This window comes from Gorilla gorilla, chromosome 16 (genome assembly GCF_029281585.2).
Source record: "Gorilla gorilla gorilla isolate KB3781 chromosome 16, NHGRI_mGorGor1-v2.1_pri, whole genome shotgun sequence".
NCBI lineage: Eukaryota > Metazoa > Chordata > Mammalia > Primates > Hominidae > Gorilla > Gorilla gorilla.
The window spans coordinates 45,458,778-45,476,415 of NC_073240.2; the positions used below are offsets into that span (position 1 = coordinate 45,458,778).

The following is a 17,638-nucleotide window of genomic DNA, read 5'->3' on the forward strand; positions in this document are numbered from 1 at the left end:
GGTTTAATTGACTCACAGTTCTGCATGGCTGGGAGGCCTCAGGAAACTTACAATCATGGCAGAAGGTGAAGGGGAAGCAAGGCATGCCTTACATGGTGGCAGAGAGAGCACAGGGGAAAACTGCCACTTTTAAACCATCAGATCTCTTGAGAACTCACTATCAGGAGAACAGCACTGGGGAAACTGCTCCCATGATGCAATCACCTCCCTCCCTTGACACATGGGGATTACAATTCAAGATGAGATTTGGGTGGGGACACAGAGCCAAACCATATCAACTGGATAAAGAATTTGTGATACATATACATGATGGAATACTATGCAGCCATAAAAAAGAGTGAGGTCATGTCCTTTGCAGCAACACGGATGGAGCTAGAGGCCATTATCCTAAGTGAACTAATGCAGGAACAGAAAATCAGATACTGGGTGTTCTCACTTATAAGTGGGAGCTAAACACAGTACACATGAACAAAAAGAAGAGAACAATAGACACTGGGGCTTGAGGGTGGAGGGTAGGAGGAAGGTGAGGATTGAAAACTGCCTACTAGGTACTATGCTTATTACCTGAGTGATGAAATAATCTGTACACCAAACCCCCATGATATGCAATTTACCTATGTGACAAACCTGCAAATGTACCCCTGAACCTAAAATAAAAGTTAAAAAAAATTTAAAAAGGTGAAATAACAACCCAAAGAACGGGAGAAAGTATTTGTAAATCATGTATGTCATAGAGTCTAGCATCCAGAATATATACAGAACTCTTAGAACTCAATAAAAAGACAAGCTAATTTGACAGACATTTCTCCAAAGACGACACACAAACAGCCAATAAGCATATGAAAACATGTTCAACATGTTTAGTCATTAGGAAAATACAAATGAAAACCACAATGAGATGCCATTTCATTTTGACTTCACACTGACTAGGACGGCTGCAATAAAAAACAAACAATAACAAGTGTTAGCTAAGATGTGCAGCTAGCAGAACCCTCATACATTGCTGATGGGAATGTAAAATGGTGCAGTCACTGTGGAAGTTTGGGGATTCCTCAAAAATAATAAATGACCCAGTAATTCCACAGCTAGGTATATACCCCAGAGAAATGAAAACATATGTCAACACAAAAACTTGTACACAAATGTCCACAGCAGGATTATTCATAATGGCTAGAAAGTGGAGACAACCCAAATGTCCATCAGCTGATGAATGGATAAACAAAATGCAGTATATATTGATACAATGGAATATTCAGCCATAAAAAGGAATGAAGTTGTAGTGACATGCTACAACATGGATGAACTTTGAAAACATGCTAGGTCAAAGATGCCTGTCACAAAGGTCACATATTTTATAATTCAATTTACATGAAATGTCCAGAATAGAAAAATCCAGTCAGAAAGTAGATTGGTGTTTAAGACTTGGAGACAACAGGAAATAGGGAGTGGCCACTAATGGTTATGGAGTTTCTTTTTGAGGTGATGAAAATGTTCTAGAATTAGTGGTGATGGCTGCACAACTCTGAATATACCAAAGGCCATTGAATTGTACACTTTAAAAGGGTGAATTTTATGGGTATGTGATTTATATCTCAATAAAGCTGTCATTTAAAGAAACTGGCACATAACATTATTAACTTCAGGGACTGTGTAGTATAGCAGAAGGTACCCTGCCCTTGATTCTAGCTCCTGTCTTTATTAACATGGCTCTGGGTCACCCACTCAATCACTGAAAGCCTGAGTTTCTTCATCTGTAAAATAAAAAGAATATAAACTGCCCAATCTGTCTCATGTGGTTGTTTTGGGACCAAATTAGATATTCCATGTAAAAAGAGTGTTTGTGAATTATAAAATCTTACATAAATTCAGGTTATGCCTCTTCTGAAGTTGGATCAGAATAGTAGGAAGCAGGCTGGGTGCAGTGGCTCACTCCTGTAATCCCAGCACTCTAGGACACAGTGGGTGAATCACTTGAAATTAGGAGTTCGAGACCAGCCATGGCCAACATGGCAAAACCCTGCCTCTACCAAAAAATACAAAAATTAGCTGGACATAGTGGCGCGTGCCTGTAGTCCCACCTACTGGGGAGGCTGAGGTGGGAGAATCACTTGAACCTGGGAGGCGGAGGTTGCAGTGAGCTGAGATTGCACCACTGCACTCCAGCCTCGGCAATAAAGTGAGACCCTGTGTCAAAAAAAAAAAAAAAAAGTAGGAAGCATAAGGTAGGAATAAAAGATCATTACTGTTCAAGCTTTCCATAGCTTATTTCCACTTCATTTAGTCTCATTAGCTTAATGTTGCCTCCATTTCCTGTACCTTTTTCTTATTATTTACTATAATCTTATATCTTTTAAAGCCAAATAATGAAACAGCCAGAACTGTTTAAATAGATATACAAAGTCTATAGTTCTTTTTGCTGCTAAATTAAATGAATTCTCTCAAATCCTAAATCGAATAAAAGTATATAACACAAAATAATTAAGTAATGTTCTTGGGCATTTAATTCTGTTACCTCTAGTGCATGTATGGGAATTGAGCACCTTCCCCAGCCATTGAGATGACAAAGAGTGTCCACAGTGCTGGCACTTCCATGGATCATGAGTCTGTTTAAAAACTCTTCTTGAGTCAAACCAAACAAAATCAGAGAGAGTCCATTCTCTACAGGAAAAATAAAAGTTAGCTTTAACAAATTAGATTAGATCTTAGGATTATGATTTAGGAATTGATTTTTAATTACTCAATACTTCAGTCTATAATTACAAATATATTTATATTTACTGGATATCATGTACTATAATGATCTTAACTCATCATGGTTTTTCAACATTTTTATAGGAGAGTTTTGTGGGTTTTTCCTTTTTAGAGACAGAGTCTCCCTCTATTGCCTAGGCCGGAGGGCAGTGGTGTGATCATAGCTCACTGCAGCCTCAGACTCCTGGGCTCAAGCAATCCTCCCACCTCAGCCTCTGGAGTTGCTGGAATTACAGTTTCATGCCATCACACCCAGCTAATTTTTAAAAAACTGTTTTGCTAATTTAAAAAATTTTTTTAATTGTTTTGTAGCAATAGGGTTTCACTTTGTTTCCCAGGCTGGTCTCACACTCCTGGCTTCAAGTGATCCTCCCACCTTGGCCTCCCAAATGTTTTGATTACAAGCGTGAGCCACTGCACCCACCAAGAAAATTTGTCTTTAAAACACTGACCACAAGGCAAATTCTTATAAGAGCAATGCATTTTATGAAATAGCACTAAATTAGCCAGGCACAGTGGCTCCTGCCTGTAATCCCAGCACTTCGGGAGGCCGAGGTGGGCAGACCACCTGAGGTCAGGAGTTTGGGACCAGCCTGGCCAACATGGTGAAACCCCGTCTCTACCAAAAATACACAAAAATTTAGCCAGGTGTGGTGGCGGGTGCCTGTAATCCCAGCTACTTGGGAGGGTGAGGCAGGAGAATCACTTGAACCTGGGAGGCAGAGGTTGCAGTGAGCCAGATCACACCATTGCACTCCAGCCAGGGAGACAAGAGTGAGACTCCATATCAAAAAAAAAAAAGCACTAAACCCCACATTTCTCCTTTATATTATCTTGCATAATCAATCCTGGAACCTTTAATCATTTACAGATGTCAGATTTCTGGTTTACTATTATAAAATAAAATAATTCATAGCATATTCCTGACACATAGAAATACATGATTACCAAAATTTGGGTATAGAAGAAACACACGGTTAATTCCAATCACAACATTCAATACCTTTGCAGAAGATGAATTATGCGGTGAATGAATGCATATCTGAAATATCAAAATCTCCCATGGGTACAGGGGCAAAGTAGGTAGTGAGAAAAGTGCAAGAAAAACCTAATCAGAAATAAAATGGCTCAGGCTAAGCATGGTGGCTCACGCCTGTAATCCTAGCACTTTGGGAGGCCAAGCTGGGAGGATCACTTGAGCTCAGGAGTTTGAGACCAGCCTGGGCAAGGTAGTGAGACCTCATCTCTATTTAAAAATTAAAGTACAGCCAGGTGTGGTTGCTCACACCTGTAATCCCAGCACTTTGGGAGGCTGAGGCAGGTGGACTGTTTGAGGTCAGGCGTTTGAGACCAACCTGGCCAACAGAGCGAGACGTTGTCTCTACTAAAAATACAAAAATTAGCTGGGCGTGGTGGTGCGTGCCTGTGGTCCCAGCTACTCTGCAGGGAGGTGGAGGTTGTGGTGAGCCAAGATCGCACCACTGCACTCCAGCCTGGGTGACAGAGTGACACTCTGCCTAAAAGAAAAAAAAAGTAAATTAAAAAAAAGAGAAATAAAATGGCCCATCTAAGAGAACAATTGAAACTCAGCTCCAACCCATAAGTTACTATGCAGGAATGCAGATCCAGTGTTGCCAGATCTTACAATTTTTTCTTTTTTTTGAGACGGAGTCTCACTCTGTCTCCCAGGCTGGAGGGCAGTGGTGCGATCTCAGCTCACTGCAACCTCCGCCTCCCAGGTTCAAGCAATTCTCCTGCCTCAGCCTCCCATGTAGCTGGGACTACAGGTACCGGCCACCACGCAAGGCTAATTTTTGTATTTTTAGTAGAGACAGGGTTTCACCATATTGGTCAGGCTGGTCTCGAACTCCTGACCTCAGGTTATCCACCTGCCTCAGCCTCCCAAAGTGCTGGGATTACAGGCGTGAGCCACCGCACCCAGCAGATCTTATAATTTCTCAGTAACAGCTGGAAATTAGAATTTGTGTGAAATCCTCTCATTCTGAACGTTTATAATCTTTTTTAAAAGCCTAGACCGTGCAAGCCAAGCAAAATAAATATGCAGTTCATACATGGCCCATGAGCACCTAGCTTACAACCTCTGCTTGTGAAGTCAAATGAAGACTCTTTGGGTTAAAAATAATAATAATAATAATAAACTTCATTTCTCTCAAACTTTCTCTTAGTATCTTAGCATTTAGCTGGGCAGAAATGACGTTAATTAAAAGCCAAACATATGAGACACTATTACCAAGCATAACAAGAAACTTCCTCTATAAACAATTACAATACCACTTAAAGGTGAGAGCAGGCACTGAGGCAGAAGCAAAATACAGTAGGAAAGCATACATCTCAGCAATGGATTTCAATCTAATACAAGACAGTCTCACCTGTCAAAACAAAGCACAGTTGCTGGTCTCCACTACTGTCTACAGGAATACACTTTGTGCCAAGGGAAAAACACTGCATGCCCTGGGTCTCCAAATCCCAGAGGGTAATGGTATAGCCCATCCTTTCCACTTCCCAAGTAAACAGTGCAGTGAATCCTGTCACAGACACACATTTAAGCTCTATGGGTTCCTCTTGTTCACTGATGTGCATTATTTTCCATGATCTTCCTGGATCACTGGTCTTGGCATGATCTTTCTGTAGAACATTATATTGCCCATGCGTTATGTCCTGTGGAATGAAAGCCCAGCTCTGCACACTTGTACTGTGGTTACCAGATTCAGATGACTCCAAATGCAAAATATCCTGGAACCATGGAGCACAACAGGAAACCTCCAGTTTGGAGTTCTTTATTGTTTCATTCAATGATGATAGCTGGGCTTTCCAAGACCTGGAAACAAGGTAAAATATAACAACACCTGTCACAGTAAAAGGCACTATGTAAAACACTAAACCAGGGCAAAGATGTCCTTAAGAAAAAAAAGTATCTATCAAATAAAGACCTTTAATGAAAGGGTACAGCGTCAGCATGATAAAAAATAAGAACAATAAACTACATGAAAAGGAAGTTTCTGTACCTATCAATTTGGAAGGAAAACTTGGTCAGTTTCATGTTGTAGGCAGAGTTAACAGGATCATCTTCATCTATGCCCTTAGGTCCTTGAATAGGAAGGTCTTCTAGTATTCTTTCACACAGTAGGTGCCCTGGGTGTTGCCTACATTTAAAAATAATGATAGCCATATGAAAAAATGATGATCAAACCCAAATTTGTGTTACTATTGCTCCTGTTAAAAATAAGAGATTACAGAGAAGGAATAGTACAACAAATTCCGCAGAAAGGAACTCCTTATCTCCCTTGCTTATGCCACAGTAATAGAGTGAACTGTAAGAATTTTACTCTATTAAGGGCAGTTAGCTTGATAAAGCAATAACAACATTTACTGTCTACTATATTTCAGATGTTATGCTAAACACTTCAAACAAACTCTTGTTTAAGCCTCTAACAACCCTGTGAGGTAAATATAACCCCATCTTATAGATATGGAAACTAAGGTTCAGAAACACTTTGAAACAGACTAATGTGACTATCAAGTCTAGCTTTTTTTTTGGGACAGAGTCTCACTCTGTCACCCAGGCTGGAGTGCAGTGGCGCAATCTCAGCTCACTGCAACCTCTGCCTCCTGGGTTCAAGCGATTCTCCTGTCTTAGCCTCCCGAGTAGCTGGGACTATAGGTGCATGCCACCATGCCTGGCTAATTTTTGTATTTTTAGTAAAGACAGGGTTTTACTATATACTGGCCAAGCTGGTCTCAAACTCCTGACTTCCAGTGATGTGCCTGCCTCGGCCTCCAGTCCAGATTTTAAAATCACTCATTATACTGCCACCACAAAATAAGATTTAGGCTGCGACCAGAGGAATGCATAAGAACTAGAAGGCAAAGTATGTGTGTGGTATAGGTGGGAGAGTGTATGTGGAAAAGGGGGCTGTTACTTTTGAGAAACAAAGAAGGCTAGGGTGGCTAATGTACAGAAAATGAGAAGTAAGATGGAATGGGATGAGGCTAGAAAGATGGTTCAGGGCCCCATAGGCTATTAAGAATTTTAAACTTTTATCTGAGGGGGAAAAGGAACCTGAAGAAGGCTTTTAAGCAGAAAAGCAATATGAACAGATGCAGCAGAGTAGCTAGGGGAAGAAGGGGAAGGATTTTATCTCCTTGAACACTTACATTATTAAATATTAATCCTTTAAACAACTTGAAGGTAATTTGTTGACACAACCATATGACACTGTCCCAGGATGATGATGAAAAGAAGTTAGAGAAGGTAGGGCGAAAATGAGAAGATGCATGAGAAAATAGTTTCCCCATCAACAAAATAAAAGGTAGATACCCCTGCCCCAGATGTTAATGCCTGGCTACACCTCTGATAAAATATGCATTTTTACAACATCACTCTTAGCTACTCTATTGTGGATGGATTTGAGGGGGTAATAGGCATGAGGAGATCAAGTAGGAGACTATCAAAATAGTTCAGTTAAGAGATAATGGTGGCATAGAGTGACGACAGAAGAGTTGAGAAAAGTGGACAAACAAAAGAAACATTTAGGAGACAGAAAGGGTAGGACCTGATGATTAACTGGATGTGGATCTAATACCAAAAAGAAGTTGGAGATACAGTAGTTCCCTCTTATCCACAGCGGATACATTCAAGACACACAGTAGGTACCTGAAACCGCAGATAGTACCAAACCCTATACATACAGTTGACCCTTGAATATCACAGGTTTGAACTCCATGGGTCCACTTATATGATTTTTTTTTCCAAAAATACATTGGAAAAATTTGTAGAGATTTGCAACAATTTGTTTAAACTCACAAATGAACCATGTAGCCTAGAAATATATTTTTTTCAGACAGGGTCTTGCTCTGTTGCCCAGGCTGGAGTGCAGTGGTGCAATGACAGCTCACTGTAGCCTTGATCTCCTGGACTCAAGCAATCCTCCTGCCTCAGCCTCCGGAGTAGCTGAGACCACAGGCATGTACTACCACGCCCAGTTTAGCCTAGAAATATTTTTTAAAATCAAGATTAAGTCAGGTATGTCATGAATGCATAAAAGTTACATAGTTACTACTCTATCATTTTCTACCATAAATTATGCACAAATTGGCTGGGCACAGTGGCTCATGCCTGTAATCCCAGCACTTTGGGAGGCTGAGGCAGGTGGATCACTTGAGGTCAGGAGTTCAAGACCAGCCTGGCCAACATGGCGAAACCCTGTTTCTACTGAAAATACAAAAATTAGCTGGGCGTGGTGGCACATGCCTATAATCCCAGCTACTTGGGAGGCTGAGACACGAGAATCACTTGATCCCAGGAGGCGGACCTTGCAGTGGGCCGAGACTGCACCACTGCACTCCAACCTTGGCAATAGAGCAAGACTCCATCTCAAAATTAAAAAAAAAGAAACCCACAAACTTATTATAAAAAGCTAAGATTGGCTGGGCGTGGTGGCTCACGCCTGTAATCCCAGCATTTTTGGGAGGCCAAGGTGGGCGGATCATCTGAGGTCATAAGTTCAAAACCAGCCTGACCAACATGGTGAAACCCCATTTCTACTAAAAATACAAAAAATTAGCCAGGCGTGGGTGGTGGGTAATCCCAGCTACTCAGGAGGCTGAGATAGGAGAATCGCTTGAACCCAGGAGGTGGAGGATGCAGTGAGCTGAGATCGCACCATTGCGCTCCATCCCAGACAACAAGAGCGAAACTCCATCTCAAAAAAGAAAAAAAAAAGTTAACATTTATCAGAACCTATGTAATGTACACACTTACGGACTGTACGATACCATTCGAAGCCAAAGAAAATGTAAACGAACGTCAAGATGCAGTATTAAATAACTGCATATAATTAGCTGTAGTATATACTGTACTGCTGTAATAATCTCATAGCCACTTCCTGTTGCCATTGCAGTGAGCCCTAGTGTTGTAAGCATCTGCTTAAAATGCCATGTGGTACTAATAATCTCTGTGTGAGCAGTTCTTTTCTCCAGTAAATTGTGTATCACAGTAAAAAGTGATCTCTTTAGCTGGCACGGTGACGTGAACGTATAGTCCCAGCTACTCGGGAGGCTGAGTTGGAGGACTGCTTGGGCCCAGGAGTTTGAGTCCAGCCTGGACAACATAGCAAGATCCTGTCTCTAAAATAATAACAACATAATTTTTTAAAAGTGATTTCTTGTGGTTCTCATGTATTTTTCATCATGTTTCGTGCCATACCATAACTTTGTATAACACCATGGGACCCATATGAAATGTAATGCTGGAAGTGCTCCCAAGTAGAGAAAAGTCATGACATTGTAAGAAAAACATGAATTGCCTGACATGTACCATGGGTTGAGGTATGCTGCTGCGGTTGCTTGCCTTTTCAGACAGACTACTCATCTTGTAAACAGATTATGCAGAGTATCAATACAGTACAGTATTGTAAATGTATTTTTGCTTCCTTAAAATTTTAACATTTTCTTTTCTGTAGCTTACTTTATTGTAAGAATATAGTATAATACATATAACATAGAAAATATGTGTTAACCAACTGTTTATGTTATCAGTAAGGTTTCTGGTCAACTGTAGGCTATTAGTAGTTAAGTTTTGGCGGAGTCAAAAGTTACATGTGGCATTTTGATCGTGCAGGGGGTTGGCATCCCTGAGTTGTTGAAGGGTCAACTGTACTGTTTTTTCCTATGCATACATACCTATAATAAAGTTTAATTTATAAATTAGGCCCAGTGAGGGAGTAATAACTAATAATAGGACAATTACAACAATATACTGTAATAAAAGTTATGTGAATGTAGTCTTTCTTAAAATATCTTACTGTATGTAATATTTCCGGACCACAACTGACCGGGAGAAAGTGTAACTGTGGATAAAGGCGACAACTATATAAAAAAGAGAGGAAATGGAGAAAGGCCCCTAAGAAGGATGGGATCTAAAGCACACACAGAGGGATGGGCCTTCATAGGAGGCAAGGTCATCCAAGAAAAGTTGGGAATAAAGAGATTAATGGAGGTTTGAGGAAAACAGAGAAGGTTTAAAAATACAGTTGTAAAGAATGGGCTCATGAAAAATCACTGTAAAATTTCCAGGCAACATTAAGAACAATTAAAGGTACTAAGTGTGAACCTAGAGTGGTATCAATTTTCTTTTGTTGTTTTCTACAAGTACTCAGCTGTCTGACTGCAGACACTGTGAAGGCAGAAAAAAAGATTTCAATCAGGGTTGAAATTTTGCCAGACCAAGTGCTATCACAGGGCAGGAGCAAGAGTTTAGAGTACATGCAAGAAAGTAACTGGTATGATGGATCACAGAATCTATGCTGGAAAGAGAGGGAAGTGAAGACAGGAGAGGGTAAAGAGTGGAAGGTCAATGAATTGGAAATTCCAGTTAGGTCAGAGGACAGGTGAAGTGGGAGTACTTGACTAAGCAAGCTGGAAAGTTTGGGAATTTGTGGTCAGAGACTGAGATGTAAAAAGTAGTGACTTGGGGGAGGGACGACTTCAAATATTGACAAAGCCTAGGGTATGGCTGTGGAGGTAGAAAGCTAAGGTAAACTGGAAGAAAAAGTCATTGACAATGAATTTAAAGAACAAATCATGAACTTGGGTTCTCAAGGAGCTTATAAACTCTATGGGAAACGTGAGAAAATTAGGGAAATAACATGTCTATACAATTAAGTGCTAAACTGCGGTTTAAAATTGTGTAATTTTGATTTACATGACATAAACCACATATAAATCAAATCAAAATCAAAACTTTGATGAACATGTGAAAATATAAAAGGTAGCCAGTGGTCAGTTATACATATTATTCAGTAACTACTTTACAATGTATTAGCTAGAACATGATCTAACTGAATAGAAAAACACTAGTTAAAAAAAAAAAACTAACAAGGATATTTTTAACCTCTTATCAGTCTAACTATTTACCTCAAATTAGAAACTGCAGTCATCTACATACCTGAAATACAAATTTAAGTTAAGAGCAACTGCGGAGTTGGAGGAGCTGACAATCACTACAACATCGAGGTCTTGAGAAACTTTCAGTGAAGTAAATGAAGAAATCTTGGCTGGCTCCTGTTGCTGCTCATTACACATGTCTTCTTTGTGAAGTGCTAAATCCACATGAGCTACATATGTACCATCCACAACATCAAAAATGTCTTTTAGTTAAGAGTTAAAAGAAAATGCCAGTTTTATAAGTATGCCTAACTATTTAAAGCACAGGTTGGGAAAGAGCTATAGACTTTATCACTCCAATTTTGTAGGTATAACAGAAGAAGACTGAAAACTGAGGCAAGCCCCCATTATAACAACCAGATGACTATGAAGTTGATGCCACAATAAAGAACCTGATACCAAGTTCTTCAACAATACCTGCTGAACATCTGCTCTGGGCCAGGCCCAGAGGCACTGTTATTTTCCAACAGCACTGGCCAAGAGATGAGGTAAACCTACTATTTTATGTAACCCAATACTGTCTATCCAAAGTATTATCAACATGCAGTCAGTATAAAAACTGAGACATTTTATGTTTTTTCTTCTATAAATGTTCAAAGTCTGATATTTTACACTTAGAGCACATCTTAATTTGCATATTAAATTTTCATCAGAAATACCTGATCTGTATTGAGACTTCATAAAATTTAAGGTTGAAAGTTGGAACAACTAAAGTTGTAACAAACATCCTTAAAAGTTCTCCAATGACTGAACTGAGTATCAGCTTTTAAATCTAAAGTAACAAAAATTAGCTGGGCGTGGCGGCCCATGCCTATAGTCCCAGCTACTCGGGAGGCTAAGGCACGAGAATCGCTTGAGCCCAGGAGGCAGGGGTTGCAGTGAGCCGAGATCACGCCACTGCACTCCAGCCTGGGTGAGAGTGAGACCCTGTCTCAGGAGAAGAAAAAAAATCTAATTACACAAAATTAAGAATTCGGTTCCCAAGTTATGCTAGCCAATTTCATATGCTTAATAGCCACATACGCTTAGTGCCTACTGTTTTGGACAGTGCAGTTCCATAACCTGGCAACAAAAATTGTTAATTTAGTATTTATGACACTTTTGCAAAAATTATATACCTATTACAAAATATAAAAACCATTATTTTAATTCAGAAATTAAAGTTCCAAAATCATATAAGGGGTAATTTGTCAAATCTTCAGAATAATTTTGCTGATGACCAACAGATCTACTGGAGACAAAGAACCCATAATATTTTCTAAGATCAAATTAACGTGGCAAAGCAAACATTCATTAATATGATGGAAACATCATTAGAGACAAGAGGTAGACTATACTTATACATGAAAAGACATGTATCACAACATAAGTTTTTTTTTTTTTTTTTTTAAGACAGAGTCTCAGTCTGTTGCCTAGGCTGGAGTGCAGTGGTACGATCTTGGCTCACCACAACCTCCACCTCCCAGGTTCAAGCAATTCTCCTGCCTCAGCCTCCTGAGTAGCTGGGATTACAGGCATGCACCACCACGCCTGGCTAACTGGCTAATTTTTTTGTATTTTTAGCAGAGACGGGGTTTCACCATATTGGCCAGGCTGGTCTCGAACTCCTGACCTTGTGATCCGCCCACCTCGGCCTCCCAAAGTGCTGGGATTACAGGCGTGAGCTACCGCACCTGGCCACATAAGCACATAGTAGATATTCAAGAAATACATTTTGAATAAACAGGTAATGCAGAGAATATACAATTTTAAAAGAACACAGATATGTATGGTTAATACTATTAAAAATGTATATACTGGAAAATATTCAACTAAAATATAAAGCAATATACAATTTAGTATTTTAAGTTTATGAGGATCTTTTTCCATGAAAAGTTTTACTGAAAAACTAACCATGCTTCCTATATCCCAGCTCCCAAAACTAAAGCCTAAAAAGGCTCATCTTTATAGGTGTTCTTCTCCTCTACGTATCAATCAACACTTCTACCACCAAGGATACAGATCCAGCCTAAACTACTCAAAACAAAAAGAATTCCTCTGCAGAGCTGCGTGTCAATAATCATGTCCACTGCCTGTGCAGGCAAGGGAAGTGTGAAACAGTTGAGTACTCTAATTGCAGCATCTCTTTCAGGAAATATAATATGTAGGATGACACATTTGTTGATGAACAATAATGATGTGTTATTGTGAAATGACAGGATTCTCAAAGACAGTAAGGAAATACCTACAAAACAAAAGGATATTATTTCAAACTCATTGGTCACAATTTTACAACTGGTACATTTGATTTTATAAACCTAATACAAAAAAGTAAAACAAAAAAGGAACTGGACTTAGTCTAACTTTACGCAGTTATCGTTCACACCCACCTAAGGAAGTAGTCACTGGGAGGTGGGTAAGAGGATGACTAAAGATGGCCTACAATGTCCCTGGTTCCATTTATGCTAGTCTGATAGCACACTAGAAGGAGTATTCAAAAAAGCCAACTTACCCATGGGACCCCATAAGAACACTTTTTCTTTTTTTAAAAGAAAAAAAGAAGAAACCTTATAATCAAGGGTGAAGAGTATGTTACTGCTTTAAAAATAGAGGCCTGAGTGCTTTGATTTCTGCTCCCGGCAGTCAACAGCTCTATAAGCAGTCTAGATCAGCACTGTCCAATAGAAATATAATGTGAGCCACATACATGACTTAAAATTTTCTAGCAGGGGTGGCTCACACCTGTAATCCCAGCACTTTGGGAGGCCCAGGTGGACGGATCACTTGAGGTCAGGAGTTTGAGACCAGCCTGGCCAACATGGCGAAACCCTGTCTCTACTAAAAATATAAAAGCTGGCTGGGTGTGGCGGCGGGCGCCTGTAGTCCGAGCTACTCAGAAGGCTGAGGCGGGAGAATCAGTTGAACTGGGGAGGCGAAGGTTGCAGTGAGCTGAGATGGCACCACTGCACTCCAGCCTGGGTGACAGAGCGAGACTGTCTCAAAAAAATAAAATAAAATAAAAATAAATAAATAAAATTTTCTGGTAGCCACATTGAAACAGGTGAAATTAATTTTAATAATATACGTTAGCTTATATTCAAAGTATTTCATATTTTGAAATGTAATTAAATACAAAAAATTGAGATATTTTACTTTTTTAGTATTAAGTCTTCAAAATCTAATATGTATATGATACAAAGTACATCTTAATTCATATTAACCACATTTCAAGTGCTCAATAGCCCCATCTGCCTAGTGACTACCATATCAGACAGCGTAGACCTGATTTCACCTCTATGACAACTTTTCCTGAAGTATGTAACTACATGGTAATGTCACAAATTTAAATATGCTGAAAGACCACCTGTAGATACTTACTGATATCTTGATCGTCAATGAGCTTTTGCAATGCCTCCCTACTACAGCTATGTAAAATGGTTGCATCACATCTTCCATCTTTCAAATTAAATTCATAGATAAGCAGTTCATAATTTTCACCAAGAGCGAGCAGTTTGGGCTTTTCAGTTGGTGTGCTGCTGTTACGAGAATCCTCCCATATAAAGCTAAGAAAAAAAGTTTAGATTTATTATATTCTATATCCGCAATAATATTTACCCACAATGGTGGGGGTAGAAGGGTTGAATAAGTAGAGAACAGTTTAGTTGACCTGGTATATTCATTCTACACTTCAATTTAAGAGAACATAAACTGCTCTAGGACCTCCCTCCTCTTCCCCCTTCCCTTTTACACCAACACAAAAATACAGGAGTGGGTGGTAAAAAACAAAAATGTGGGGCTCAGAGCAAGAAATGATGGCTCCATTTATTCTTTCATCTTTAATCCCAACTAGTATGTTTAAACAAACTGTCATGATCAACGGCAGGTATCAACAACAAAATATGTATATTATTTATATGAGGTGGTATTTACAATAAAATAGGCTTTTGATAACTTAAATGTTTTGACTTTTAAAAGAAAGTGATTATTTGTATTTATAGACCGATGATTCCAAATCTTGAAAAACTCTGCCTAATAGAACCTTCCGTGATGGAAAGGTTTTATATTAGCATTGCCCAATACAGTAGTCAATAGCCACATGCAGCTACTGAACACTTGAAATGTGGGGCAACTGAGGAACCAAATTTTTTACTTTAACAGCCACATGTAGCTAATGACTACCATTATTAAACAGTACAGTTACGGAATTCTTAAACTGAAATGTCAAAATAACAACACTGGCAAGACTGATGGTGTTTCAGCTTCAAATTAAATATTAAAACTAAATTACACATTACAAATAAAAGCCCCAGATTTGAAAATAACACAATGGAAAGAGGTGAGGCTATACCATGCTGATAAAATTTCATCTTTTAAGAAACTTGCTTTTTCTACAGAAGTAGTGTTTTATACTTCTAGAGTAGTATATAAAACTACTGTGGTACATACATGATTTAATTCAATTAGTAATAAAACTAATAAGAGTACATAATAGTATTATGTACTATTATGTATTTTATACTACTATAGTAGTTTTATACTATTATAGTATTAATATGTCCTTATTAGATAAAAAAAGACACGTTTCTGACTGTTCATATTGATAAATGTAGAAAATAACCTAAATGACAAATATACAAAAGGTTAAACTAAGATATACTTAAAAGGTAGAGTACATCATTAGCATAGGGACAATATTGCCACATGGAAAGACAGGAAATTTTCAATGCAATAAACAAGATATATGATGTAATTTCAACAATATTAAAAAGACCTATGTACTTTGAAAAAGTAGGAACTAAACTCTAAATACTATAAACATGCCCTTATTTTTACCCTATGAAGTATCTTAACTGAATTAAAATTCAATTCAAATAAAAAAATTAAAAAGTCCTTTCTTGGTCCTCCTCCCCTCTAATTTCATGAACTAGCATATGAACGCCCCCTTTATTTCATCTCGGTCTTACCTTCCCTGCTGGGTTCTCAAACACCTAAAGATTTCGGCTTTTCTTTGCCCCATTCCTCTCTTTACAGAGCCACATTCATAGGTACTTGATACTGCTAAATAAACTAATTTCCCCTAAACTAGTTTATAAATAACTTAGTTTATAGTAAGTTTATAAACTAAACGCAGAGATTCCTCTTTCGAGCAACTAGACATCAAGGGTAGAGAAGACAAACCCAGAAGAGTTAAGCATTCACTGATTTATCAAATGAATCTCTAAATGTCAGGAGCTGTTAGAGGAGCTGGAGATTCCAAGATTAATAAGACACCTTTTGGCTACTCATCTTAAAGAGAGAGTTGTGAAAATACTTACTATTAATAATTATTAAAAGAACAGGTCGGGCTCAGTGGCTCACACCTGTAATCCTAACACTTTGGCAGGGAGAGGCGGGATCACTTGAGCCCAGGAGTTTGAGACTAGCCTAGGCAACACAGTGAGACCTCATCTCTACAAAAAATAGAAAAATTAGCCAGGCCTGGTGGTGCACGCCTGTAGTCGTAGCTGCTGGGGAGGCTGAGCCCGGGAGGTCAAGGCTGGCTGCCGTGAGCCGTGACTGAGCCACTACACTCCAGCCTGGGCGACAGCGACCTTAAAAAAAAAAAAAAAAAAAAAAAAAGCAGCAGCCCAGTCAAAACACTAAGAGGGCGTTCCCAAACTTTACGATGTAAACTCTTAAGTACTGAACCAAGAGTTACGGAAGTACAAAGTAATGCCTTATTGTAATCATGTTTGTCTTCCCCAAACATGCGCGCCTCGCAAGAAAGAAGCGTCTTACTCAACTTTTTAGGCACTGCTCCTATGTAACAGCAAGCACACAATATTTGCTGAATAAGTGAAGGGACAAACTGGACTCTGTCCTTGAAGAAGAGGACTACATGTGAAAGAAAACGCTATTCATTTCAAGGACATGGAAAAAGTATCAGGATGATTCAAATTAGAGATGATCCTCAGCTGGCATCTTTAACTGAAAGAAATGGGCATGGGACTCGACCCTGTGACAGTTAATCAACCTGTGTTGAATAATGAAAGAATCAGCGCCTCAGCTGAGACCCGTTCCGGGTTCACCGCAGGTGGCAGTGGAGCTGGGTGCCGTCTCCGCCCACCCGGAACAGGAGAGCCGGGCTGCCAGAATGCAACGAGGCGAGCGTTTCAGGTCGGGGGAAAGGTTCTGTGAGGAAACCAGGCTCGCCTCTGGGGCGTTTCCTGCAGCTGGCACCCTTCTCCCGCCACCTCTATGGCTGCAGGGAGGCCTCGGCGTGAGCCCTTGGGGCTCAGCCAGCCGAGCCTAGGCTCTGGACTCCCCCCACGGCCCAACTCTCCCTCAGCACTTACTGCCAGAAGGGGCCCTCCAGGCAGCAGCGACCCCCGCCCCGGCTACCAGGCGTCAAAGAAAGCACTTGGAGGCTGCCCGCAGCCGTCAGGCTCCCCAGAGCCTCCTGCTGTGTGCGCAGCTGCGCCCGGGAGCCGAGCTGCCCCATCGCCTCGGCGGGGACTGGCACCAACAGCATCGGTAGAACCCGCCCCATGGCCGCGGTGCCCCAGCTACCGCCGGCGGAAGCAGCACTCACGACCCCCTCCTCTGCAGCCATCTTGGCCCGGCGATTACTTCCGGTCACTTTCGCCGGAACCTGACTGCGTCGTGGGCATGCGCGGTGTACGTAGCGGCCCACGCTCGGCCTCGTGACTCCCGCGGAGACCTCTCGGCTGTCTCCGGTCGATTCCATTCGTTTCCTGTGGGGGGCAGTACCAGCCTCTCTTGCAAAGCCACATCTGCCCTGACGCCAGTCCCACTCTGCTTAACTGCCCTGGCATGCTTGAAGGCCTAGCTTAGCGTAGCAGGCCGTTGCAGCCGTTCTCGCTCTGTGGCATTGCTCTTTGCCTTCTTGGTCCAGCTGCCTCGGAACCCAGTTCCTGCCTCTTTTCTTCACTTTTCTTATTGT

At 40.4% G+C, this 17,638-nt stretch overlaps 1 protein-coding gene across 5 annotated transcripts in view; it reads right to left on the reverse strand.

The window, feature by feature from the left end:
* The window catches only part of SPG11 (SPG11 vesicle trafficking associated, spatacsin), a 101,107-nt gene extending 83,744 nt beyond the window's left edge, over positions 1-17,363 (reverse strand). For 4 of the 5 annotated variants that reach the window (XR_010131173.1, XR_010131174.1, XM_055363588.2 and 1 more), the window contains exons 1-7: positions 17,031-17,363; positions 14,074-14,258; positions 12,716-12,940; positions 10,718-10,919; positions 5,778-5,915; positions 5,142-5,590; positions 2,513-2,658 (exon numbers count right to left, since the gene is read on the reverse strand). Coding sequence is in view for 3 of the 5 variants with exons in the window: in XM_055363588.2 (XP_055219563.1) it covers positions 2,513-2,658; positions 5,142-5,590; positions 5,778-5,915; positions 10,718-10,919; positions 12,716-12,940; positions 14,074-14,258; positions 17,031-17,287 (1,602 nt within the window). In the remaining 2 variants the exon portion in view is untranslated. Of the gene's footprint in view, positions 1-2,512; positions 2,659-5,141; positions 5,591-5,777; positions 5,916-10,717; positions 10,920-12,715; positions 12,941-14,073; positions 14,259-16,478; positions 17,005-17,030 lie in introns of those variants that run through there. The other variant, XM_055363589.2, reaches the window with a different exon arrangement.
* Positions 17,364-17,638: the final 275 nt, after the last annotated feature.